Source organism: Suhomyces tanzawaensis, assembly GCF_001661415.1.
Source record: "Suhomyces tanzawaensis NRRL Y-17324 unplaced genomic scaffold CANTAscaffold_6, whole genome shotgun sequence".
Lineage (NCBI taxonomy): Eukaryota > Fungi > Ascomycota > Pichiomycetes > Serinales > Debaryomycetaceae > Suhomyces > Suhomyces tanzawaensis.
The window spans coordinates 1223110-1249209 of record NW_017963641.1 but is presented as its reverse complement, the minus strand read 5'-3'; the positions used below and the strand labels follow the sequence as shown (position 1 = coordinate 1249209).

The 26100-nt window shown below is 47.2% G+C and overlaps 11 protein-coding genes across 11 annotated transcripts; 3 read left to right on the top strand and 8 right to left on the bottom strand.

Moving 5' to 3' along the window:
- Positions 1–188: 188 nt before the first annotated feature.
- IFF5 (Iff5p) lies at positions 189–1208 on the bottom strand (the record flags this gene model as incomplete). The annotated part of the gene is made up of 1 exon (XM_020211296.1): positions 189–1208. A coding segment is annotated over one exon (1017 nt), but the record flags the coding sequence as incomplete, so codon positions are not given.
- A 2709-nt stretch (positions 1209–3917) lies between these two features.
- Positions 3918–4073, bottom strand: CANTADRAFT_91650 (uncharacterized protein; the record flags this gene model as incomplete). The annotated part of the gene is made up of 1 exon (XM_020211846.1): positions 3918–4073. One exon carries the CDS (start codon positions 4071–4073, stop codon positions 3918–3920), a length of 156 nt encoding a protein of 51 aa, XP_020063352.1.
- Positions 4074–6989: 2916 nt separating this feature from the next.
- GAT1 (Gat1p) lies at positions 6990–7139 on the top strand (the record flags this gene model as incomplete). Its single annotated transcript, XM_020208821.1, has 1 exon — positions 6990–7139. A coding segment is annotated over one exon (150 nt), but the record flags the coding sequence as incomplete, so codon positions are not given.
- Positions 7140–7915: 776 nt separating this feature from the next.
- Positions 7916–8338, top strand: CANTADRAFT_23323 (uncharacterized protein; the record flags this gene model as incomplete). The annotated part of the gene is made up of 1 exon (XM_020206950.1): positions 7916–8338. One exon carries the CDS (start codon positions 7916–7918, stop codon positions 8336–8338), a length of 423 nt encoding a protein of 140 aa, XP_020063350.1.
- Positions 8339–8761: 423 nt separating this feature from the next.
- CANTADRAFT_299852 (uncharacterized protein) lies at positions 8762–10049 on the bottom strand. The gene is made up of 2 exons (XM_020208325.1): positions 9770–10049; positions 8762–9691 (listed from the first exon to the last, which is right to left on the bottom strand). Exons 1-2 carry the CDS (start codon positions 9902–9904, stop codon positions 9185–9187), a joined length of 642 nt encoding a protein of 213 aa, XP_020063349.1. The 5' UTR covers positions 9905–10049; the 3' UTR covers positions 8762–9184.
- A 472-nt stretch (positions 10050–10521) lies between these two features.
- On the bottom strand, positions 10522–14904 carry TOP2 (DNA topoisomerase 2; the record flags this gene model as incomplete). The annotated part of the gene is made up of 3 exons (XM_020210377.1): positions 10522–10735; positions 10796–10995; positions 11047–14904. 3 exons carry the CDS (start codon positions 14902–14904, stop codon positions 10522–10524), a joined length of 4272 nt encoding a protein of 1423 aa, XP_020063348.1.
- An 806-nt stretch (positions 14905–15710) lies between these two features.
- On the bottom strand, positions 15711–16505 carry CANTADRAFT_54931 (uncharacterized protein; the record flags this gene model as incomplete). Its single annotated transcript, XM_020210383.1, has 1 exon — positions 15711–16505. One exon carries the CDS (start codon positions 16503–16505, stop codon positions 15711–15713), a length of 795 nt encoding a protein of 264 aa, XP_020063347.1.
- Positions 16506–17875: 1370 nt separating this feature from the next.
- On the bottom strand, positions 17876–18622 carry CBF1 (Cbf1p; the record flags this gene model as incomplete). Its single annotated transcript, XM_020211157.1, has 1 exon — positions 17876–18622. The coding sequence occupies one exon, from the start codon at positions 18620–18622 to the stop codon at positions 17876–17878; it is 747 nt and encodes a 248-aa protein (XP_020063346.1).
- A 923-nt stretch (positions 18623–19545) lies between these two features.
- PDC11 (indolepyruvate decarboxylase 1) lies at positions 19546–21252 on the top strand (the record flags this gene model as incomplete). The annotated part of the gene is made up of 1 exon (XM_020210415.1): positions 19546–21252. The coding sequence occupies one exon, from the start codon at positions 19546–19548 to the stop codon at positions 21250–21252; it is 1707 nt and encodes a 568-aa protein (XP_020063345.1).
- A 91-nt stretch (positions 21253–21343) lies between these two features.
- CANTADRAFT_299426 (uncharacterized protein) lies at positions 21344–22119 on the bottom strand. The gene has a single exon (XM_020208323.1). It carries the CDS (start codon positions 21867–21869, stop codon positions 21435–21437), a length of 435 nt encoding a protein of 144 aa, XP_020063344.1. The 5' UTR covers positions 21870–22119; the 3' UTR covers positions 21344–21434.
- MNN4 (Mnn4p) lies at positions 21956–24937 on the bottom strand. Its single transcript, XM_020208324.1, has 2 exons — positions 24089–24937; positions 21956–23968 (listed from the first exon to the last, which is right to left on the bottom strand). The coding sequence occupies exons 1-2, from the start codon at positions 24683–24685 to the stop codon at positions 22043–22045; spliced, it is 2523 nt and encodes an 840-aa protein (XP_020063343.1). The 5' UTR covers positions 24686–24937; the 3' UTR covers positions 21956–22042.
- Positions 24938–26100: the final 1163 nt, after the last annotated feature.

The window sequence follows — 26100 nt, the reverse complement described above, 5'->3', positions numbered from 1 at the left end:
GCAGCATCAGAGCTAGATGGAGCAGCACTAGAAGAGGCAGCATCAGAGCTTGATGGAGCAGCACTAGAAGTAGGAACAGCTGAAGTTGAAGCAATAGAAGATCCAGTAGTGGATGGTTCAGCAGACGAAGCACTAGAGGATGGTGGGGCAGTAGAAGAAGCAACAGAAGATGAAGATTCACTAGTTCCTGGTGCGTCTGGGAATGGTTGACAGTCACGACAGTTGGCTGCTGGTGTGGAACCTGCAGGAATAGGGCCGTTGTAGACAACACCACCACGAAGAACAGTAGTAATAAGACCTCCATAGTTGGCGTTGACAACTTCAAACAAGCTAGGGGTGTAGCCGGTACCAATCTGGAAGTTTTGGGTGAAAATACCACTAATAAGAGTCAAAACACCAGTTCTTGCATCGTAACGGAATGGGTCAAGAAGAATAGTATCAAGGTTGAGTGGTAAACTCAATCCAATGAGGTTTCCGTTACCATATCCAGCAACTTCAAAAGTTTGTGACAAACTCAAAGCTTCAACTCTGATGGCTGATGATGGAGATTCCAAGTAAATGGTTTGGTCTTCAGAAACAGCTAAGAGGGAGTTTTGAATCCAGACAGTTGAATCTTCCCCAACTGTAATACAACCAGCACCGTTAATGGCAGTTGTTTGAACGTATGCCTCTTTGAAAAGACAAATTTGACCAGCATTGGTAATTGGGAGCACAGCACCAAGAGTGACAACACCTCCAGATCTGGTGTTTTGATAGAAACTCAAGAAACCGTTGTTGGTCCACAGAAGAGAGGTGATAGACATAACTGGAGTTGCGTTAGAACCGTCACCACCCAAGTACATTTGACCATTATTGACGAAGGATGCACCAGCTAATTGATAAGTAGGAGCAGTCAATGATCTCAAAGAGTTAAATGCAATGGTACCGTCATTCCGAATGTTATTAATAACACCGGCAAGAGCAATAGTCAAACCGATTAAGCTGGTTGTAGAACTAACGTAGAAACCACTCCCAGCTCCAACATTAAGAGAACCAACGATGGTTGTCAAAGCGTTGTTGATAATGGAGTAATAAACACCTGGTGCAACAACAAGATCTCCAACATCTAAATTAATTGTACCCCTTTCAATAGTATCTTCAGTAATGGTTACAGCATAAACAATTGCCAACAGCATTAAAGCTGGCAAAATATTGTTGAGCTTCATCCTATAAAAGCCAACTGATGGTTAAGTTTTCTTGACTGAAAGTTAGGTTGGATGGAGAGTCAAGAGAATGCGGTGGGAGTGTTGTATTTATATAATGTTTACTGGCACTTGGGCGTTATTACTTACTTACGATTATTTTTCAACATTACGGCAGATTTGATGTTCGGACATCTGAGTTCCTCCATAGACATACGTCTTACAATAAAGCCTGCAAGAATCATCGGTATGGTTATAATCCCCGGTACGGACAAATGTACAGAAATTTTGCAACCTCCGTTAAAATATGCCTGCAACCCTTTTGGGTATTTCTTTTTTGGGATAACCTTGAGTGTGAGGTTTTACATTATTTTACAGCGACTTTGAAAATAGTATTTTCCAAGACCCGCATTTAACAATATGATGCTGTGGCTAGACTTCTACATTTGATAACTCACTATCTAGATTCAGCCAAGGCTCAACTGCTTAAGAATTCGCCCTTCTTGTCGCACTTTCACAAACTTGTAGTAGTAGTTATGTTTACCTGAGACTCTAATTCAAAGAATACCTGTGGTCAAAACTAAGGTATGTCTACAATAATTACATCCAACGATAACAGCTCACAAATCGGTTCGAGCTCAATATAGAATCAGCTAGATATTAGATTAATAAATGAAATAGTAAGTTTATATGTAATAGTTTAAGTAGATAGTGTTATTCTCCTCTTTCCGCGGAGTTTCGAGTCTTGCAGATACTACGCCTGATCAAATGCCGCCGAAGAATATACTAAGCTTCAAATTTGACTTTTACCACTCGGAAGTATTGTTGGTTACGAGTCTTGCTTAGCACAATAAAACTAAACTCTTGTTCCTTGGGCCGTTCTATTGGTCTAGTTCTTTGAGTATTCGTATAAACGTATTATTGTTCAATAGCAGCTTGCTTTAAAATATTGTTGGTCAAGTAGCGCAATTCATTCGTTTATCCGCTTAATTTTTCGAATAGTTGAACACCTGAGGAACCACTCAGTCATCTACTCATACCTATTCGAAGCCTACCAAGGTTCTTAACTTGTTAATCTAAGCTCATAATAAAATCTTCCAGGTTCACTACTGCAAATAGTACGCTTTGCATTTAAATTAAACATACGGACTTAATTCTAAGGCGCGAAATTGCTTAAACTTTAACGGTCCACTCTATTTTATTTTGGATGAGATTCTCCTTTCAATTCGAAATTGATCATCCTATAACAGCTTAGAGCAAACATCGTAACAAGAGGAATTCAGCTCTCGCAATCGTAGCTTCTTCTCGCCTGTAAAGCGGTGGTTATCCGTCAAACTATTTCCACTTATTGGTATTTCTGAAGAGTGACATCTCACTCGACTTTTATTTTTCATGTTAGATGCGGATCTTAAAAATAAGCAGTTTTCTCGGAATCATCTTGCATGCAGCGATTGTGTTCGCAGAGTATCTGAATAAAAAATATTTTTTACTGTTGGTATGCCCGGTCTAGTATTTTGGGCCTGGTGCCTCGAACATTCACCCCTGTTGGCTGGAAATAATCTCAGCAAGTTAAAGGGTTACGTACAATTGTTTCTTAAAGTCACCATGGTAAATGATCACAATAGGTGATCAGACTTGGTAGTTTTGCAACTCAAGGAGTAGGTGACGGAAGCGCAATATGGATGCCCGTATCTGGCACATTTCACACAAGAGAAGTATGCATGACAAAGAAAAGTCTTATGCGTGAGGTTTGTAAAATTGATGATGCTATTGTTTGTATGGACGGAAATAGTATGCTTGATACTAAGTCCACGTAAAATTGCGAGTTGACTGCATGAACGTGCGGGAAACACAGGAGCCCTTACCTTAACTTGGCAGTTCAAATGAAGACCCAGTTGCGAGAACCATTTTTAGGGTAATCCGTAGCGATCCGACAAGAAGACCAACCAAACAAGAAGACCAACCCGACAAGAAGACGCAAGTTTATTTCGAAGATGCTATACAAGATAACAATGTGTTATAGGTACATATGCCTACTTGAAGCCTATTTACAAAAATGGATATACTGGCTGGTTCACTACTACTTCAGCAAGAGCGAAATTTTGCATGCAAGGGAGAATTTCATCTAAATGTGTGGCGATGCACGGGGTTTGCAGATCTAGAAAGGCTAACTACTGCATGCAGGTTTTGCAAGACCGATTGCCATAAAATGTTTACGGAAATGGCTGCCACAACTTCACAATTCGCCGATTGCATAACGTTAATTTATCTATTACATAAAATCTACACCTCGAGGTGCTTGAAAGGTGCAATACGGACTCATTACTATCGCCGAATCTATTGAAGGCATCAAGAAATGCAGATCATTTTATTTTTCGCTACTCCTGGGATTAGTCTGACATAGGATACCTACCATCTTTGAGTTAGGGATGTGTTAACATTCTACTGCCATTGGTAACAAGCACATTTGTTGTCGTTCAAGGCATTGCCACTGTTATAAAGTTGTTAGTATAATTCTTTCTCAATTTCTCCATACAAAATTGCGCGCTTACCCTGCAGGAGAGGGTTTCCCCACTGCCACAATAGGGTGCGTTTAGTGTTCGTGCATGAGCAAAATAGTAATGTCTCAGCTTCGCAATGCAAGACCAGCACAAAACACTGTAGATCAATTTGCTGATCGGAGACACTGCATGCAAGTTTTGGGGTGAGAGCCTTAAGTTCATTTTAGTCCAACCATTATCTGTGAATTTCACCAAGTAATTTTTCAGATGAGGAACAGGTTTTTTGGTAACGATCGTTCTCAACGACAGGGGCGAAACCCATGAATTTTTTAGCACTAAAATTCGAAAACTGCAGATCTTGCTGATGGATCACATGCCTCTTAAACGGCATGGTGGGGCTACCCTGATCAATCGGCTGTACCAAACGAATGCAACGCAAGGACCCACTGATCATCGTTTTATTCACACAACAGCCAAGAACAAAGGCTAGAATTGGTTAGTTTCCCCCGCTCCCCGTAAATGTCAAACATACGAGAGAACATGGAACCGTAAAAATACCCAACGAATTATGCTTTGTAGGGGCAAGGGTTTTCCGTATATCCATGAACGTCTGGATGGATCAATCAAAACGATTGCTTTCGGGTTAGGGGTGTCAGGCATAAATTCAATTACCCTGAAGTCTTATTTCGTCAAATATTTGTTTTAGTAGACAAGCCTGTATTTTGTCACCAACGTTCATTTTCTTCAATTTTACCAAATCATGGTAAAAAACTGCGAAAACAAAAAAGAAGCAAAGAAATACTGATTTTACTCTACAAATCCAATCAGCATTAAGGTTGAACTTGACTGATACGAGGAAACTAAATTTTCAATTTGCAGCACCTACGCTGATTCACCAGGATATTGGCCACAAATCGACAATTTTTGGCGTGCATTTCACACCACCTCAGGGTTCTGTGGAAATCGCTACAAGCTACACGACTTGTCAATTAATCACGTGATGATGAGATGGAAGACCATATCAATGCCATGTGAATCAAGGCGGAGGAGTTCTGACCGTAGTGTCGTTTTTGATCGGCTTACTAAGGTACTCAGGCTAAGCCGACGGCGTTCTGTGATGACATTTTGCAGCAATTCCTATCCCAGGCCATTGCCGGGCCCGATAAAAGCATCATTAGGCGAGGAAGACAATCTTCGGTGGAAGGGAGGGAGGAACTCGGATGCCGCCTCCAGCAATCGGTTTGTGGCCCTACACGCTTTGACAGGCCAAGATGGCAGCCAGTCCCTGATAACGTAGGTGCAGGAGAGACGATTAGTTTATCGAGCCAATCACACCGTGCACTGATTATGCGGATCATCTGCCAATTTGCGGTTACGTAAGCAGGTTTTGGGACCGACTCCCGATAACAGAGGGGCCCAATTTCCCGTGTTATTCCGATAGCACCAGCTCGTAGCGCCCTCTATCCCACCGGCAGCTGGCACCAGGCACACGTAGCAGACCGCTACACAGCCTCCGATTCCAGCACACATATCCTTGGCCACGATAGCTGAACCCCCAGCCTCTGTATTTTGCTACCAATTTTATCGAGTGTCGCAAAATTGTTCGGCCCCAAACAAATCCAGGATCCGGATTTCGACAGGTGTATTTGACACCAACCGACACTACATCTACTACCAATTCACAGCTCCATCCTCCATCCCGCCCCATCTACCTCCTCGAAGTCCCACCACTTCACTTCCTCAGTACGATTGTCGTCAATCCTATCGTTTTGCAGTTTCTCCTCTTCAGTTCTTCCTGCCTGTCAGAACTCAAATTTCACCACTAAATTACCTCAAATTATCCATCTCCCTGCTGCTGATGTCGATGAACAGTCCCAGCTTCATTGGTCCTGGAGGAAGCCACCAGTACCCGATGCACATCAGGAATTCCTCGCTCCAGAGCCCAGCACCATCTGGCACTCCGCTGTCTTCGACCACGTCATATAAACCAGGGTCGGACCAGCCGAACTTGGCCAAACTCCTCCATGACGAGGATTCCAGCGTGGAGAACGTGTGGAAGATGTACCATCGAGCCAAGGAGTCGTTGCCTTACAAGTCGCGGATGGAGAACCTCACCTGGCGGATGATGTTTATCAACAACCGGATTGTTGAAGCCAAGATCCAGAAGAACAAGACGACCACGCAGACACAGTTCCAGCCAGACCACCACAAGATGCACGAGCTGCCTATGGTGGATCCTGCCACGGATGAGTTCGACTACGTGGCACATATCAGAAGAATGGGCGAAAACGACACCCCCAACAACCACTATGACGACGTGTTTGCCACCGAGCCCGACAACAGCTCCAAAAAACGGCCAGCAGAGTTCTCGCCCATGATCACGGCCATCAACCATCTTCCGTCACATTCCCTCCACTCCAACCTCTCCCTTTCTTTGCATAACGACCGCATGAAGAGCAACTTGACTCCCGCTTCAGCGTCCCGTTCCACACCCTCCCAGCACAGATCGAGCCCCCACGCGAACAGCTACAAGCCAGGCAGGTCTGCGTTTGAGTTCAGCTTGGATCCGTTGGCGTTCGAGGGCCCCAACAGCAACTTCAACCACGAGCATCTCGAGTTGGTTCCCGACTTCTTATCGGATCCCAGAACCCTGAACGCGGACCAGCGCAACCACTATGGCTCAAGAGCATCCATTGCTTCCAGCGTGGGACCCTCGAACATCTTGAACCAGTATGCCAGTGGCAGAGGTATGGGCTATAACCAGGGCAGCTCCATTTCCAACGGGAGTAACGTCACCACGCCCACCCACTTTTTGCGCAACGACAACTCGCTCGTCAGCTTGCCTGACTACCACCAGCTGAGCATCAACTCCACTTTTACAGGAAGACCTATTGCAAACGGCTCGATATCGCAGACTCCCAACTCGCTGTTTCCACACCCCAGCTCCGTGCCCTCAGATACCTTCCACTTCCAGGCGTCGTCGCTTCCGCAATCACACCAGTCGCCAGTCATCGACATCGGACCTTTGCCCCAGCTTCCCACCCAGAAAGACTTCTCGGTGGTGGCCCAGGAACCTTCGATGTTTTTCCACAACTCTTCCATCAGCAACCTCCAGACTGCTGGCGAGCAGGACCTCTTGTCACAGTCGCTTCCGTCATCCACCTCTCTCAGCAACTGGAAAGAATCCCTGGGGAAACCGAACTCCAAAAAATCCAAGCCCTCAAAAGTGAAGAAAAAGACCGGTGCCGATGATTCGTTGAAGTCCTTGGGCAGTGGAGCAGGTCCTCTGAGCGGCCAAAACACCCAATGTACAAATTGTCACACCAAAACGACTCCGTTGTGGAGAAGAAACCCTGCTGGCGAGCCATTGTGCAACGCTTGTGGCTTGTTCTTGAAGTTGCACGGGGTTGTGCGTCCTCTAAGCTTGAAAACGGACGTAATCAAGAAGAGACAGAGAGGAGCTACTGGGAATACGGCCAAGAAGTCATCTTCAGTAGTAAATGGTGATAGGGATGGAGACGATTTGAATCCAACATCTCTCACCAAAAACGACGTACGCATAGTCAACAGCCTCGCAGGCACAAAAGATCTGGTGCTGGCATCCACCAAGAAGCAACCAGCCAGAAGTTCAGCCAACAAGATCAAGAAAATCTCCAAGCTGGCCAGGGGTTCTCTGACCGACCTCACTCAGCTCCGGACAAATGCTCCGAGCAAACAGTTCTTGGAAGAAGAGAAGTTCTACGTTGATGGGGTGGACTCAATTCCCGAGCCAAGCCACACTAGCAATAGAGAGCAATCGGTGGACAACGAGGAACATGATGCCAACAACTGGGACTGGTTAAGTTTGACACTTTAAACTCGGCTGCTTGCACATCATTCAGTCCTTGGAATCGTCACAAATACCTGAGAGCTGCCAACGGGCAGACGTAATAACCAAGACGCTTTGCCTGGAACACTTTGGAATGACTACTGCTCAGCTATAAAGTAGCCAAGCATGCCATTGGTGCGAGGACTCATTTAGCCACTCCTACCAGCTCAGCCACGCCTTTAATGGCAGTGTCTACACATCCGAGCTAGACTCGTTAATATACACTTATAGAATTCTTCAATCGATGTCAGGTCGTGAGAATGCCAAATACTCCGATAAGAGCGAATCAGACATAGTCAGATTAGACATCTCTGACACATCTGTCAACGTCACGTAAGCCATCAGACCCTGCAGTAACCATCTCCATGTCGTCGTATCCAAAGGTTACCATAAAGTATTGCTCCAAGTGCAAGTGGCACAACCGTGCCGTATGGTACCTCCAAGAGCTTCTCCAGACGTTTGAAGGCAAACTCAACGAAATCTCGCTCCAGCCAGTGGTGGACCAGCCAGGCACTTTCCAGGTGACGCTCTCCAAGAGTCCCCACGAAGAAGAGATCATCTACAAGAGACGGTTCAAAAATCGCGATTTGGCCCTCAAGTATGGTGACAAGGACGGACTGCAGTCGGAAAGCTACTACTACGACGGGTTTCCCGACTCCAAGATGCTCAAAGTGTTGGTCCGGGACCGGTTGGAGGGAAAGGTCGAGTTGGGACACATCGATAAGTACGACACCTCGTTTTTGGCCAGCGAGACAAACGAGTGCAAGTCGTGCCAGGAGGCTGCATGAAGGGTGGACAAGAGTGCAATTGGTTATGAAAAGTGCAAATTAGAGGCGAATCCTACAACTGGATCAATATCTCGGGCCAGTTGGGGGCAAATTGGAAGCCATTTGGTCCGGATCACTTGAAAATCCATGGGATTTTATTAGTTGGAAATCCGACTAGAACAGTTGAAGAAATTGGTATTTTCAGAGATATTCTCGCTTTGCTCTATCAGCTGCTTTTGAGATCTGTAATAGTTGATCCGAGCCATTTGAGGAGCTACCTTGAAGGAGTAGAGCATAATCCACTCCAGAAAGTGAGGAGGACGGACACATGCAGAAGTACTATGACTTTTAGTACTCCCGAGGGCAATCCGGACCCAAATCAAACTAATTTTCAATTTTCGAATTTTACGTATCCCTGGTCATTATTGAAGTGTGGTTCATAAGATCTGTGATTACTGATATCGATAAGAGACGAGTGGCTTGATGCCGAGACCTCTTCAATCCGGACGGGTCTTTACCACAGGCAGATCCCCAAGTCACGGCACGGTCCTGCGACGATCTCAGTAATAGTCGGAGTTCTGACTCCGCAAGAACGATCTTCCCTCCACAATAGACAATTGTGGTGAGAGATGTCCGACACAAAAGGACCGATCATAAACCACAAAAGTGCTATGGTTGGGCATTGTCTTCGAAGTGCTTCTAGCACAAGCCTCATACGGTATCACTCTAACACGAGTCACCACGATAGCAAGAGTCTCATGCGGTCTACATCATTCTAGCATGACTATATTAGAGAAGTAAATAACATTTAATAACACAGAGGGGAAAAGAATAATCAAGCACACCGAGTTTATAATTAGCACAAACCTACTCGATGTCTTCGCCAAATTGGTGCTGGTAGGACGAGTCGCTGATATTGTCCCATCCGTTGGCACTGGCAACATACGGCAACGAGCTGCCCAAGCTGCCGAAGTAGAGAGCGCTGCTAGGCAAGCCCAACAAGCTCTGGTACTGTTTGATCACGAAGGTGGGCGACACGTTCTTGGCCTGGGCAGAAGACTTCTGGCCGTTGGGGCTGATCGAGCCGTTAGAGCTGCCGTACTGCTGGAGCTGGGCGTTCTGCGTGGACGACTGGTTGACCTCCTTGGTGATCTGCTTCCACTTGTGCTTCTCGCCTGCCACAAGAAGCTGGCGCAACACCTGGATGTCCTGGGGGGTGAACTTGGCAGCGACGTTGCTGTTGGTGGAAGGTGCTGATGCTTGGTAGTAGTTGGCATGGCCCTGCTGAGCAGCCTGCTGGTTGTTTGCCTGTGGTTGTTGCTGCTGGGACTTGGCTTGCTGCTGCTGCTGCTGCTGTTGCTGCTGTTGTTGTGGCTGCTGCTGTTGTTGCTGTTGTGGCTGCTGCTGCTGCTGTTGTTGCTGTTGTGGCTGCTGCTGCTGCTGTTGTTGTGCCTGGTGGTGGAGCTGCTGCTGGTGAAGCTGCTGCTGGTAAGAGTAGTCGCCAAGGTACTGGCCGTTGGTGTTGCTATTATTGTACATGGGGCTTGTAGGTATGGAAGTAGTGACGTTGGCCTCGAAATAAATCATATCAATCCCAAAAAGGTACCCCAAGAATGGGCAGTAGCACTTGCTGTGGTGGTGGCGGGGCAGACAATTTCACCCTGGGCAGGCGTTGGATCGGACTGGTCGATGAGAGGTGTGTGTGGATAGCACTTCTTTTCTCAGTGACCAATTTGACTGGTAGGAATTGTTTCGGAACAATAGCACCAGAGGTCGTGTGGGTGCGGATGTTGGAAGTGGAGGAGGAGGTGGGGGCAGGGCTAGAGAGGCAGGATAATGCCAGTGATGGGAATGAGCTGAACGGATGGGGGAGAACGGCTAGGTAACGCCATTAATGGTAGCATGCACAGAAGTCATGGTGTATCTTTTACATTTGTCAAAGTAATAATTATATAGCTTGTCGTTTAGGCCTCCAGCGTTCGCTACAGATATGCGTGGATGGATGTATGGCCTGTGTGTTAGCAAGAGAAATAGCACGGGCATCGCGGAGGCGAAGCCACTATTGTGTTAAGTATAATTAGCCATGCATGTTGTGGTTACGAGAGCATGGCCAGTCTAAACTTGCTAGAAAAGCTGTTCTGCTCACGTTCACTCATCGTAAAATGATGCACCGTATCACACCGTGCCTATGTCCGCATGGTGGCTTAGTCATCCTCATATACGTCGTCGTCGCTTTCTTCAGTGGCAGACTCCATGTCCACGTCGTCGTCCACGTCGTCGTCGTCGTCAAGCTCGTCCACCTTATACGACACCTTGGGGGCCGCTCTCCGTCTTCCCGTGGCGGGAACCTGGAACTCCTTGGCCTGCACCTCTAAATCCGCGAGCTCGTCGTCCAACTGCACATTAGCCTTGGCCTTACTGGCATGTCCGGCATTTGGTCCTGTAGACGCAGCTGTAGACGCAGACGCAGATGCAGACGCGGGCGGGGCCGCAGGAGCTGGGGTTCCGCTAGTGAAGGAGGACGAGTTGCTAGAATTATTCATAAGAATATCGTCGTCTTCATCGCTGTCAAACAAGGAAATAATTTCCTTCGTAGGCTTTGAGGCAGCCTTGGCAGTCTTCGTCTTCGTAGTTGGGGTGCTCGAAAAAAACGACAAGACATCAGGCTTCTTTTCGACCTTCACTTCGGGTTGTGGCGGGGTTGTATTACGCACAGTGGTTTTGAGAACTTTAGCCTTGGGTTTTGCAACCGCTGGTTTTTTCTTTGTTGGGCCATATTCTTCATCATCGTCCTCTTTCTTAATTTCTTTTCTCTTTGGCGCCCTCTTCAGCTTACCCTTGGTTTTAGATCCGGGGCCACTTGCCAAGTTGGCTCTGTCCTGATAATCCCTTTCTAAGAAACGTTCCCACTCAACAAGAAAATCGTCTAGATCTTCATTCCATAAGTCCTTTGCCGATTTTCTTAACAAGATGTTGAGTTCTTCCTCCTTTTCATCCTTCTGCTTCAACAATTTTTCGTATCTTTCTTTAGTCAATGACCAAATAGCCATTCCTAACAAGTAATCATAGTATGAGTAAATGTTTTCTGGTTTATGTTCATTTTGATTGTCATCATCAGTACCTGGTAATCCAGCAGCATTCAATTGACTAATATCCCCGATTTCTTCTTCCTCCTCCTCCAATTCCTGATCGGCCTCTACGAACAATTTGGAGCTGATTTCCATTTTGATAGGCTTACTATCCTTCCCAAACATTACAAATCCATGATCTTGTAAGGTTTTTGCCAACTCAAGTCTCTTCTTGTTTGACACTGACAATCTCTTATCGATGATCAACTTGATAAATCTAGCTTGCTCACTCAATTTAGTTAATTGATTTTGTAAGTCTTCAGTCATGAAATCTTTACGCTTTTGGTAGTACTCTAATCTGACAAAGTAGAAGTCCCTTAATATACCGAGAGGTGAATCATACTTCTTGATTCTTCCCAAGGGATCAAAGGCAACCATGTTACTCAAATTAATCGAGGAGATTAACTTGAACCTTTCCAACAAGCCCACCTTCAACGATTTAGCCATTTCCTCACTCGTTAACTTGATAACGAATTTAATGTTAATTCCATGATGCTCCTCCATGTCTTTGATCCAAGCTGTTGTCTTTTCGTTACCTAACCCGGCCAATAAGAATTCTTTCACATTATTGGTCCAAGTCTTTACAGGGATCTCGGTGATCTCAAGAGTAGTTTCATCAACCTGCTCAATCTTACCCATAACTTTAAACCGTTCAGATCCATTCTTCTCAATAAAACCTTCCCAACCTTTGTACCATGGGATCATTTCTTGAGGTTGTTCACCATTCATGAGTCTTCTAATATTATCGACCAAGTCAACTGGATTGAATTGTGGAATGTTTGTAGACCAACCGGTACCAATACCTTCTGCTCCATTTACCAAAACCATAGGAATAATGGGCAAATACCACTGAGGCTCAACCGTCAGTTCATCTTCTTGCACATAAGTGTACAAAGGGTTGTCGAGAGGGTTGAAGATCTTTCTGGTTATTTCATTAATTTCTGTGAAAATATATCTCGCAGCCGAGAAATCTTTACCACCAGCAGCTCTACTACCAAATGCACCATTTGGCTTCAATAAATTCAAGTTGTTGGAACCAATGAAATTTTGTGCCAAACCAATAATTGTTTGAATCAATGAAGCTTCACCATGGTGGTATTCAGTTTTCTCAGAGACGTAACCAGCCAACTGTGAAACTTTAATTTCAGTTCTCAAATTTCTCTTGAAGCAACCAAAAAGAATTTTACGCTGCCCTGGTTTGAAACCATCTAACATTGAAGGGATAGATCTAACATTATCAGCCATTGAGAATAAAATTAATTCCTTGTTGATAAAATCACTGATTGGAATCTCAGTTATATCATGTTCCAAATGGGTCCCAGGAACAAATCCTTGCAACCATTCCTTTCTTTCATCAGCCTTCTTCTTAGAGAAAGCTAAATCAATATACTGCTTATCATCTTCCTGCAAAGCGTGAAATGTTTTCAAATGTTTATCCAAGTCAGCAAAATATTCTCTTGTTTCTGTTTCCAACGATGTACCCAAACCCTTGTAGTACTTCTGGGTCCAACGACATTGTGTTCCCTCATTTTCACGCCACCTTTCGAACTCAGGCATCGAGTAGAATGGAATAACCTCCTTCCCACCACCTCTCTTTTTGATGGTCACTTTGACAATAGGAGTTACGAATTCGAGTAAAAATCCCGGAATGTTCAAAAGACCAGGAAAACTTGTTTCAAAAAAATTGATCAACAAACCTTTGATATGGGATCCATCATGATCTTGATCTGTCATTATCATAATGTGACCATATCTTAACGTTTTGATGTTCTCAGCACTGTAACTTTTCTTATGCTGCAAACCAATAATTTCCTTTAATGCTTTGATCTCGGAATTCTTTGCGATTTGGTCAGCAGACGCTTCACGGACATTTAGTAATTTACCTCTCAAAGGAAAACAACCGTAGTAATCTCTACCCACCACTGTCAAACCATTGACCGCAAAAGCCTGCGCAGAGTCACCTTCAGTCAAGATAAGGGTAGCCTTATATCCGTCTTTTGTACCAGCTCTATTAGCATCAACCAATTTTACTTGGTTCTTAATTCTCAGTTTTCTGGTACCATCTGCCTTTTGTAGAGCCTTGTCTTCATTCGCATTGGAGATAGCCCTTATCTTGTCGACGATACTAGTTTTCAAAATCTTGTTGATAAACTGGTCACTAATAACCAATTTTTCACTAGCTTTACCACCAAACTGACTTACTTTAGTAGTCAATTGTTCCTTAGTTTGGGAAGTGAAGGCAGGATTTTCAACTAAACAGTTAAGGAAAAGGAACATATTATTACGGACCTCTTGAGGCTTAATCATTAACTTTTTTTTGCCTTTCTCTTTTTTAGACAAGGTGTCTACCAACTTGGTGACGATTTGATCCACGGTATTCTTAACATGGGTACCACCTGAAGTTGTGGCAATTGAGTTCACAAAACTTACTTGGTTAAAACTTCCATCACTCACGGCAAATGCAAGCTCCCATCTGTCATTGAACACTTCATGAACGATAGTGGTGTAGTTTTTGATTTCCCCGCCCTGAGGCAAGTCGTCAGGATTTCTTGCTTTGATTGCATTGACATACATTTCCACATAGCCCTTGAAATTACGAATAGCCAACTTCTTATCGTTCAAGTAGATGTTGCAATCTTTAACGGTACCACACATATCGTAGACTCTTCTTCTCAAAACTGACAAAATCTCCTCATCTAGCGATTCCATGCCAAATTTGCTCAAGTCTGGATTGAAAGTGACCTTAGTGTACTCTTTTTTGGATTTCATCTTTGTGATCTTAGGTTTGGTCACCTTAGACATGTTTTGGGTCCAGGTCTGTTTGTAGGTGAGCTCAGTGTTCAAATCGGCGGTTTCCAACTCGAATTGAGTGGAGAAAATGTTACACAACTTGGCACCATAACCGTTTCTACCACCAGTGACCTTTTTCTCGTCATCGTCGTAGTTGGAGGAGGTCAACAAGTTGCCAAAAATCAACTCGGGGATGTATATCTTTTCCTTATCATGGATTTCCACCGGAATACCCTTACCGTCGTTCATCACCAGAATAGTGTTGTTTTCGGGGTCAATCTTGACCCTGATGTTCTTCATGGAAGGGTCCCGGATCTTGTTATCGGCAGCATTGACCAAGATCTCGTCGAAGATCTTGTACAACCCAGGCACGATGTTGACCTCTTTGTAGACCATGGATTCGCTGGCAGCGTCGTAGCACCACATCTCGATCCCAGTTTTTTCCACCGACCCGATGTAGGTGTCTGGTCTCTTGAGGATGTGTTCCAATTGAGAGAGCTTCTGGTACTGGTCGGAGGCATTGCCGTTCTTGGGGATGGGGGTAGGTGATTTGCTGGGGATGGAGGTGGACTGCGAGGCAGGCGACTTTGCTTTCTTCGCAGGGGGCGAAGGCTGGAAGTCTGCCGACCCTTCACTGAAGTCGGAGTCAGAATCAGCGTAGTCTGACATGCGGAGTGGTGATGGGAAGTCTGATCAAAAGTGCTGGGGCGATGTTTATAAGTAGTGAAAACGCGTCGCGAATGGCAGCCAAAAGGTACTACACACGGTGGGAATGGCAGGAAGTGGCAGGAAGTGGCAGGAAACGGCAGCCAAAGGGCACTACACACGGAAGCCAGATGGAGCCACTGTAGACTGGTGGTAGTAGCCAGAAGCGGTAGGGAGTGGCAGGTTGTTGGAGGCAAACTGGTAGTGGCAGCCAGCACAGGCTCTACAACGGCGCTACAACACTACACCAAGCATGGCGGAGGAAACACCCACAACCAAGAGGTAGAGCGAAAGAGAACCGTGAAGCGAGACTCGGCAGTCATGAGTTCAAGAGGCAGAGCTGAAGAGAACCGTGGAGAGAGACTCGCCAGTCACGAGTTTTTCAGGTCTGCAACACGAATAGAACAACGATACAGTTCGGCGTAGACGAACCAGTGGTGGTAGCACCGTCGGGTTCTTCAAACTGAATTAGGACACAAATTACGGGAGCAATGGCTATGAAATCTCGAATTTCAATTCACTTGTGGCTACTTTATTTCTGGCTACAATTGATATTTTTAATTTTATTCTTCACTAATAAATTAGTATATTATCATCAGCTGGTATTCTACGGCGAGTCGCTTGGCAACCCGTAGCCACTCTTTCGTGATGGTATGCATTCCATTCATGCTCTGTTTCCGAGAGTACATCTTTCTTCATTAGCTCCGGAAATCAGTAATGACTGGTGGCTCAGCCAGAGCCCTCCCCAGGCCCCACTGGTCATCTGGACCTTAGCTGGAGCGCTTCTTCTTCAAGCCTCTCTGGATTCGCTCGAACTCGTCGTCGTCAATCTCGTCCCGTTTTTTGCCTCTCTTGCCGCCATATTTACTCTCCAACGAGCTGATCAAGTTGTCCAAACGGCCCGACTGTCTGCTCTTAATGAGCAGCGCCAAGTCTTTACCAGAGTCCTTGTTCTTGATGGATTTCTCCAACTCAAGGGCCTCTTTGGCCTCCTTGGCCAATTTCTTCAACATCTGCTTGACTTTGGTCTTGCGGCTCTTCTTGTACTTGCCCCACGTCTTCAACGCCTCCTTATCGATGGTATCAGCATCCTCAATGATGGTGAACACCCGTTGCTCCTCGCTTTCTGTAAATTCGAGGTGAGGAATCACCTCGAACAACTTCAAGAAGTCGCCTTCGTAGTAGATGAAGTTGGTGATGATGTCGTCGCGTTCCTCATCCGAGCCTTGGTAGGTTGCCCTGTCTTCGTCGATCATTTCCACCGTGATTTTGTCGTTGATGTTGTCGAAGTATTCCTTCCAGTCGAACCCAGACTCGTCAGCGCCGTCTTCCAACGAGCCTGTGCTGTCGTACCGTTGTCGTTTCGAGGCGTCACTAAGTATACTGTATGCAAATTGTAGTTTGGGAAAGGTATCGTCGTCCTGTTGCTGGTGGTGGTGTTGCTGGAGTTTGTCAGGATGGTGCTTCAAGCAGAGCTTCTTGTAGGCCTTTTTGATGGCGATGGGGGAAGCATCCTTGGAGACGCCAAGCGTGTCGTAGGGATCTATGTCGAAGGGCACAGTCATGGTGGTGGAGCGATGAGTGGCGATTGGTTATGATGGGTAGAGATGGATTGTGGATCATCGCGGAGCGGTGCGCGGTGGGACGAGGATCTGGCGAGGGGTGGTGTGGCTACCGCGAGCGTAGCGACAAGCGCGGGGGTGGTAGCGAGGGTTAGCGAGATTTGTAGCCAGGGAGGTATTGGTGGTGGTGGGGCGCGGCGGTAGAGGTGTAGATTACGACAAATTGAAAGAAGCTATTTGATTCTGCTAAGTCAAAATAGAAAAATAGAGGGCTTTGGAGAAATCGAGTGAAGCGAAATGGTGTTCTTGTAAGTATCTTAGTACAATCTGAGTAAATCAAGAAATGAGTAAAATAGAAATTGAGGAACACGATGTTGGTTCAAATGCTGTGTAGAGAAATAACACATACGAGTTAATAAATGATCCTTTCAGGATCATGCATGGGCATACTAGTTAGTGTAAAATAACTCTATAAAAGGGTGTTAATTCAAATATTTGCCTTAGAGTGCTTCTTGTGTATATACAATTTCTGAGTCCAAACTAGCATAGAAATTCTTAGTTTTCTGGCTATACTGTGGAAGTAACTGTGTGAATCGTTCGAAGGGTAGACTGGTTGTTTGAATCTACAATTACGTCCTCCCCATTTCACCCAGACTCTATCTGTATGTTCTACAATGAAGTAGCTCAGCTGATTAGTACGGAGCCGTAAGAATGATCGACTTTGGTTGCGAAAACTCTGTCGTGTGCCGTTTAGTTAGGTGTTAATTAATTGCATACCATATCTGACTAGAGAGCACGAAATAGGTTTAAAGACGGAGTATGCCTCCTGCGGTACTGCCAAGCTGTTTGGTAATATGAAATTTAGTATGTCTTTGACATCAACACAAACCAGTAGCTCACAGTCAGTCCTAAATGGATACAATAGATAGAATTAGTTTGCATGGGATAAAATGGAGCAATGAGCCAGAAGTTTCAGAGAAACCAAACGGTGTTTCGAGTCGAGAATCAAGCCTACGGTTTAGACTCTTCCTACTATGATTTTAATTGGGAGCTCTTGAATATGCATCGAAGTTGATACTATCATTTTTTTACTCAGCAATTACATGCTAATGGGGAGCCAGGAAATAGAGTCAGCTTTGTCTCGTCGTTCAAGTTAGATTTAATGAACCTCCAGCTTCAAAGAACGTGCCTATAGTGTCCTGCGCTACCATATGAATTCCTGGATATTAATCTGACATGCCAAACATTGGCATTAAACGGCTCGCTAATCACTTAGCGGCCATAAATATCCCATCATCGGTTTATCCCTGTATCAATACTACACTGTCACCTGAACCAATAAACATATCATACACTAAATTACATAAAATACATCACTTCTTCTCCTCGGAGGCTCTGGCCATCTCCTTCCACTGCTCGATCTCCCGGTAGGCCCTCTCAAGCTCCTGCTTCAACTTGTCATTGGAAGCACTTAACTCCGACACCGCCTGCTCGGTCAACAACTTCTCCAACGTCCACTTCTCGATGTTGTTGTTCTCATTCTCCTTCAATCTCTTGATGTACTCGACCGCACGCTGCAAGATCTGTGCCTTGTTGGTGTCTGGGGTGGGGATCAATGCCGCCAACTCCTTGATGCCCACATTGATGGACTCTCTTCTTCTTCTCTCCACTTCCTTGTGGTTTTCTCTTCTCTGCTTGTGCCACTCGTCAGACCCATGCGATGGCTTGCCTGCTCCGGGCGGTGGCAAGGTGGTGGGCTGGGGTGGGAAAGATGCAGGCGAACGGTTGGAGTCCGCTGGCGATCTGGGGGGTTGTTGTTGTTGCTGTTGCTGTTGCTGTTGCTGTTGTTGTCTGAACGCGTTCTGGTACGCCAAGTGTTGCTGGGAGGCCTGCTCGTTGGAGTGTACGGCAGCTACCGCAGCAGCAGCAGCTTCGGCAGCAGCCACCTCGTCGTGTTCCGAGGTTTCGGACTTGCCAGGGCCCGAACGGTCGCCCTGGCCTCCAGTTTCGTTGCCGTAGGACGATTGCTGTCCGAGCAATTCGGAGTCGATGGCGATGTCGTCCTTGTGGAGCTTTTTCTTCTCCGGTTCGTGGACAAGTTCTGATTCTCTCTTAGCCATGCTGGGGGAGGTTAGTAGCGGTTCGATCACGAGAGACCCATCACGTGGAGGGAGAAGACTCAGTTGTCGTGGCAGACTGGTTTCAACAACGGCTACCAGCTAACTGCAGAGAAGACAAGGAGCATGGCACCGAGAGGTGCATCCAGCAGCCACCGTGTCTGCGGACCATACATACTTTACCAATTGGGATGGAGTTGTGGAGGTAAATTCAAGAAAATCACGTTTGTTTATGGAGGGGGTCCTGCGGGTTTTAAACAAAAAAGGATCACGGGGCACCACTCACATGTATTTCAGGTGATTGCCTGTGAGGCGCCGGGGCCGGGTAAGTGGGCGCGCGTTGGCGCTTGCGGGGACAGTCCCACACGTGCATGGCTCACGTGCACGCGCCTATCATTGGCTGGGGCGGGCGTGACCGATCACGTTGGGTGCGGCTTTTTGGGCAGACTATAGATTACCCGTGCGGACCAGGCAGTACGCTGGGGCGAGGAGGTAAATACGACACAAATGGGGGTGGCGACTGGGTCACGCCACGATCACGTTATCATGGGCGGGTCTGCCCTTGGCGTCTAGGCCCTGAAGGAGGAGGTGGTGTTATTTTTGGAGATATTATCGCATGGTGGGGGTGGTGGGGATGTTTCTTCTAGTGCTGTAATGGTTCGTGGACAGTTGGGGATGGTGTCCTTTTATAGGTGCGGAATGGGGGTGCTCACCTGCTGGTGGTCAGGTGGCTATACTGCGATAGTTGGAGGTGCAGCGAGCAGCGACCGGCGAGCAGCTTGCAGGGGTATGCGTTTAGCGTGCGCGGGCCGGGGATGCGTTATGCGCTTGAGCTACAGGCAATATGCGCTTACGCCCGCCCCAAGGAGCTATATCTTGACAGCAGCGGCTGCAACTTTTGCTGCACCGTTTGCAAATTGGCTGCAATGACCGAAGTGACTCTTGGGCGATATCTCTTCGAACGGCTCCACCAGCTCGATGTCACCACCATCTTCGGGCTTCCCGGCGACTTCAACCTCTCGCTCCTCGACAAGGTGTACGAGGTGCCTGGAATGAAGTGGGCAGGGAATGCCAACGAGCTCAATGCCGCCTACGCCGCCGACGGGTACCTGCGCATCAAGCGTTTGGCGTGCTTGGTGACCACCTTTGGAGTGGGCGAGCTTTCGGCCCTCAACGGTATTGGCGGTGCCTACGCCGAGCATGTGGGCCTCGTGCATGTTGTGGGGGTGCCGTCGATCGCCTCGCAGGCCAAGCAGTTGTTGTTGCATCACACCCTTGGCAACGGCGACTTCACCGTCTTCCACCGCATGTCCAACAACATCAGCCACACCACTGCGTTCATCTCCGACATCTCCACGGCGCCCGCCGAGATCGACCGGTGTATCCGCGACGCCTGGGTGTGCCAACGCCCGGTGTATATCGGACTTCCCGCCAACTTGGTGGACTTGAAAGTGCCCGCCAACTTGCTCCACACCCCCATCGACTTGGGGTTGAAGCCAAACGAGCCTGAGGCCCAGCACGAGGTGGTGGAGTCCATCTTGCACTTGTTGCGCCACGCCAACAACCCCATCGTGTTGGTGGACGCCTGTGCCTCCCGCCACCACTGCACTCGCGAGGTGGAGCGTTTGGTGGACCTCACCCAGTTTCCGGTATTCACCACCCCTATGGGCAAGTCCGGGTTTAACGAAGCCCATCCCCGGTTTGCTGGAGTGTATGTGGGCACACTTTCGCAGCCAGAGGTGCGGCTGGCAGTAGAAGCAGCGGACCTCATTCTTTCGGTGGGAGCCTTGCTTTCGGATTTTAACACTGGCTCGTTTTCCTACTCTTACAAGACCAAGAACCTCGTGGAGTTTCACTCCGACTACACCAAGATCCGTCAGGCCACATTTCCGGGAGTCCAGATGAAGGAGACGTTGGCCAGCTTGCTCGCGCAAATCGAGACCGCGGGTGGGGCCGTTAATCCCGGCTACATTCCCCCTCCCATCGTTCGGCCATCGGTAATACCGGGGCCTGCTTCCCCAGAAACCATCCTTACCCAAGAGTACTTGTGGACCCAGGTGTCGTCGTGGTTCCGCGAGGGCGACATCATCGTCACCGAGACGGGGACCTCGGCGTTCGGAATCGTCCAGTCCCGGTTCCCCAACCACACCATCGGTATTTCCCAGGTGCTATGGGGAAGTATCGGGTTTACGGTGGGTGCCACTTTTGGGGCTGCTATGGCCGCTCTCGAGCTCGACCCGTCCCGTCGGGTCATTTTATTCGTGGGGGACGGGTCGCTTCAGTTGACGGTCCAGGAGATTTCGTCCATGTGTAAGTGGGAGTGCAATAACACCTACTTGTTTGTGTTGAACAACGATGGCTACACCATCGAGCGGTTGATCCACGGTATGAACGCCACGTACAACGATATCCAGCCCTGGAACAACTTGGGTATCTTGCCTTTATTCAACGCCAAACGGTACGAAGCCATTCGAGTGGCCACTACGGGCGAGTTGGACCGGTTATTTGCAGACGAAAAGTTTGGAACTCCCGACCGGATCCGTATGATTGAGGTGATGTTGCCACGGATGGACGCTCCATCCAACCTTGTGGCCCAGGCCAAGTTGTCGGAGCTGACGAACATGGAAGGGTAATTGAGGAAGATAACGGGAATAACGGACAAATTATGAAATTAAAATTAAAAGTACGTAGCACGGCTATTTTATCAATAGGAACGTTTCTGATTCGCATATTGTGAATTCTAGATAGAGTCCAGAGAGAATTCAGCCCTGCCGAATGATCCTGGAGTATAATTAATTGGTAATAATTAGTCCAGTCAAGAATGACATCCAACGACCTCGTCGATAAAACTACTTTGTAGTCGTATTTTAGGTGCTTTAGGTGCTTTATTTGTTTTATTATCAGCTACAATGCTACAAGAACCTGGTAAGGACGTTTTGGCTAACTTCAGGATGCACGGGAAAATCGTTTTTCTGTTTATCGTCAGAATGGCCGCTACGGTCCAAGAGGCACAGTATGGTGATTCACCGGCTCTAATGGCCCTAACCGGCAGATCTGTTTCGAGATAAACTAAATGTGGCATCCCACCAAAAATCATAAAAATGTGTGTATTATGTAATCTACTATCAAGGGGCAATGAGTGGCCATCTTGGCCACATGGTTCGATTATCATCACCCTAGCACCTCCGTTATAACCGGCAGTATCTCTGGTGTACATCGACCGACACGATGATACCTTCACAGAGCTCATAGCCAACACGTGTGCCTCACGCCTGGCGTAATATACAATGGATAAATTAGTTGGAGACGGCAGTTGGACCTCCTAGTTAAAAATGAATGATGACTGGTGTAAGAAATTATTAATGTGTTAAATGAATGATTATGATGATTATGATGAAAATGACAATATTTGTTGCATATGAATTAATAGATGGCTTCGTTGTTACGGCTCGCGTCCAACTCGTACTCAGACACTAACTCCAAGTACCTTTCCACCTCACTTTCGTAGGTGGTCAAGTCAATATGATTCCGGTACAAGAATGGCTCGTACTTCAAGGGAGGAAAGTCGGGTGCTTTTCTGATCAATTCGGCCGTGGATACCTTAAACTGAAGTCTCATGATTTCTTGTTCGTGATGAGAGGTGAATTCCCGAGTGGAGTACAACTCGGCAAAGATTTCGTCTTTTTGAATTAATTGCGTCAATTCGTCCACCCCCAACTCAAATACTTGGTTCAGGGAGTCAGCATCCAAGTCAGTTAAGGATTTGTCAACTCCCTTTTTGCCTGCCTTTTCCCTGGCTTTGGCTTCTTGATGCAATAACTTCTTTTGCTCTTGGGTTAACTCGTATTCGTCAATCTGGAACGTGCCATTAGATGGAAGATCCAAGTATTTTTCGTTGTATGTGTGGAAATTATTCCATGTTTTGGGGTTCTTGAGGAAATAGAACAAATCCTCTTCCTTAAGCCAGAGTCTAAGCAGTGGAAGATAAACATGACGCTCAAACTTCTTGCTGAGCAACCCTTTGGAGTATTCGACTTTAAGAATTTCAGAGTACTTGGTTGGAACATACCCAATCTCACCCTCAATGTAAGTCTTCACCAAGGGAGAGATCTCGTCAAGACTGATAAAGTGGTGGTTACGACAGTTGTATAACTGAAGTTCAGTGTTGATTGCAGTATAGTTTTCATTTTTTTCATCGATTGGCGATTTCAAGTATCTGGCTGGAGGTTTGGTGTTCGAAACAGCCATCCCGGTAATGTCGATATACAACCCGGTATCCACGTCGATAAACCTGGCATCAATGTTGTTCTTTCCGTTCCCTTTTTCTCTCAAGGTGATGAAGGTCCCACAATCGAGAAAGTATCTTCCAAAGCCATCTTCAGCATCTTCGACGATCATGGTTTGGTTGTACAAGAGAGAAAGCTTGTGCAAGTCCATAATTGGAACCTGGACATCGATATCATTATCCCATGGAAATGCCATTCCATTCCAGTACCAAGACAACAAGGAACCGTGTGCAACCCAAGTGGTTATGCCGTGTTTACGGGTGAATGAGAGCCAGACTCTGACCAATCTGTGAAGCACCAAGGTTTGCTCGTAAACCCCATACATTACTCCATTGAAGAATCTCCAATCATAATGATCTCCGATGGCGGTTTGGAGCAATCTTGCTTCTTCGAAATACTTGGGAGGGCCTCCCTTTTTGACGGCATCAACCGAGTATTTCAAACTTTGCAAATAGCTCTTTTCACGAGCATCCAAGGATTCTTGATCTTCAAGAGATTGCATTATTGAGGTGTGGTTGAAAATGAAGCTTTCTTCTGGTATCTTGACCTTATAGCTATTCATGACTAACACACTTTCTGCCTTATACTCGGATTGTAAGGTATTGAATTGTTCAAGCACGTCGATGGTCTTGGACTTTGTGTCCTTGACGTATTGCTCCACGAGGCCGTTATCCAAAAGCTTGGAGACGGTCGAAACAGTCATGTTGTACGCACCGTCCTTAGTGAGGAAAATGATAGCATTTGGTGGTGGTGCATGAGAGTACAAGAAGGATTTCCCAGCAAGAATAGCTTTTTCAGGCGTTGTGGTACTTGGATGCTTGAAAACGTGAAATCCAGGATCCACTTTGTTTCCTCTACCAGAGGGACCGTTGTTGAGACAGAAAAGGGCAGGATCAGCAGAATCAAGTCTTTTGGAGATGTGTTCCTGGTCTACGTGGTTGGTCGTTTGTTCCACTATGCTATTTTCAGGCTGAACTTCCCGTTTCAGGGCTTGTTCCGAGTCTTTATTCTCTTCTTGTTTTTCCTTTTCTTCCTTTTCCTTCTCTTCCTTCTCCTTCTCTTCCTTCTCCTTCTTTTCTTTCTCTTCTTTCTCTTCCTTCTCTTTCTTCTCCATCTCTTCCTTTTCTTTCTTCTCCTTCTCTTCCTTCTCCTTCCGTTCCTTCTCGAGCTTTTCTAGTTCGGCCTTCTCCTTCTTTTCCTGTTCTTCTTTCTCTTTCTTCTCCTGATTCATCTTCCTCTCCTCGGGACGGGCATCGAGAATACTGCATGAGGGCTTATCCTTGGATGGGGCAAGCAAGTAACGGTTCAACGGCGAAAGGTCCACCCAGTCTGCCCAGTTGAAGGGAAGTCGTATGTCTACGCGGTCGTGCTTGGTGCGCGATGCTACCTTTAAGGCATGGTAATAGATAGCCAACGTGAATCTTGGATCAAAAGGCTGGATGGGAGGTTTTGGCTGGTCGTTGTAGTAGTAATTTGGGACCTTGAGGGATGAAGAATGCTTGATGCTGGTGTCGAGAATCCAGAACTTCTGTTCGAGATCTGCGCTGGTTTTGGAGTCGTGTAACTTTTTGAGTCGAGCATCCACTCCTGCCGACACGTCGGACTCGTCTACGGACTCGTAGACGTTCGAGCCCAACTGGTCAAAGTTTTTGTTGGTAAAGTATCTGTTTTCCGAAACAAGATACAGACTGCTGGAAAGCGAGAGTGTGATGACCAAAAGAAATCCGAGCCCAAGAAAGAGCTGGATGTGTTTCCTTCGGATGTTCAAGGCTATGAGCATGGTGACGAGGATATGGACATGAACAGCCAGTGATGCGACAGAAAGAAAGCGAAAGACGACAGTAGAGAGAATGACTTGACAAGAAAAAACAGAAACGGTGGTGGTGCGGGAATCCACGACAAAGAGTGCTGCAGTCGAACCGGGATGTGGGGCCAAATCGGGAACTGGTATTGTGCAGCCAGCAGAAATGTATGCAGGGTTGGTTATAGAACCGCAGGGGCATACGGGAAGCAATCCTGACCAGTGGGGTGGCACTGGATTTGCGGTTGCGATTCGCAGTCTGGGCACGGTGTTAGGCGGAGATCTGGGTCAGATCCCGCGCTGAACGCAGCCAGCACCACATGGGCAAGCTAACGGCCAGGATCTAGCGTGGCAGGCATGCTCATGCACCGGACGGGGAGGCCAGATCCTTACTGCGGAGGCCACGGGCAAACACCCAAGTCATCGTGCCATCGGTGACACCTGACACGTCGGCCTCGCGCAAGCGTCGTGTGCGTCTGGAGGCATGCGTGCCAAGCATTTAGAAACCCGTGGCCGGCAGAAACTTCCGGACGGAGGGGGGCTTATTCAGCTTTTCCGTTCCGAGCGATGGCCACTGCGAGCCAGTCAGGTGCTGCACCCAGCGCTAACATCTAACCATCACGTCATGGGTCGTGCGTGTACCATTCGGTCGTGTACGAACTGAAAAAACCCATCTCGGGTCGTGTACATACCACAAATTCCACCCTCCCGAGGCGTCTACCCTCTAATCCCCATCCAGTCTGCGATGCCCTAGCCCCAGTTCCACCCCAAAGCCCCCATAACCATCGTTCTCTCGCGGTTCTCCGAAGTGCCCACCTGAATCCAGTATCGCCGTCTGATAACAGGGATGCGGCCCGCGCGCGGGCCCCGCCTGCAGTGTGCACATGTCTCGGCACCAACTGCTGTAATCATGCAGTCAGCGCAAGTGGACCATGGCCAGGTCCAGGACCTGCTCCACCCACCACCATCACCACCACCACCACTATCCAGCCGTGCCCACCCCCTCTGTAGCCCTCTGCAGCCCTATCTGCCGTCGATCTCTGGCCTTCTCCACCTGGAATCGGCTCGCCCACGACCAGGAACTCCACCTTAGGCGAGGATGCACTTGGTGCAAACGGAAGAATGCCAAACCCTAATCGTTGCTAGTTCCGCTAGTCCAAGACTCCTCGAAGGTTCCGCATTTATGCTGGCACACCAACTGGGCAGTTCTCCCGGCCTTCTCCTGCTTGGCATTGGCAGTGTGTGTGTAAGTTCTTCTCTTTGCACCCTCTATCTCGCTTAATCTTATCGCACGCAGTCATTTCCGTTATCAGGGCCCTGCTCAATCAATCGCTGTGCAGCGATAAGGAACAATTAACGCATCGCCTCACAACGTATATATATGATGGCTGCTT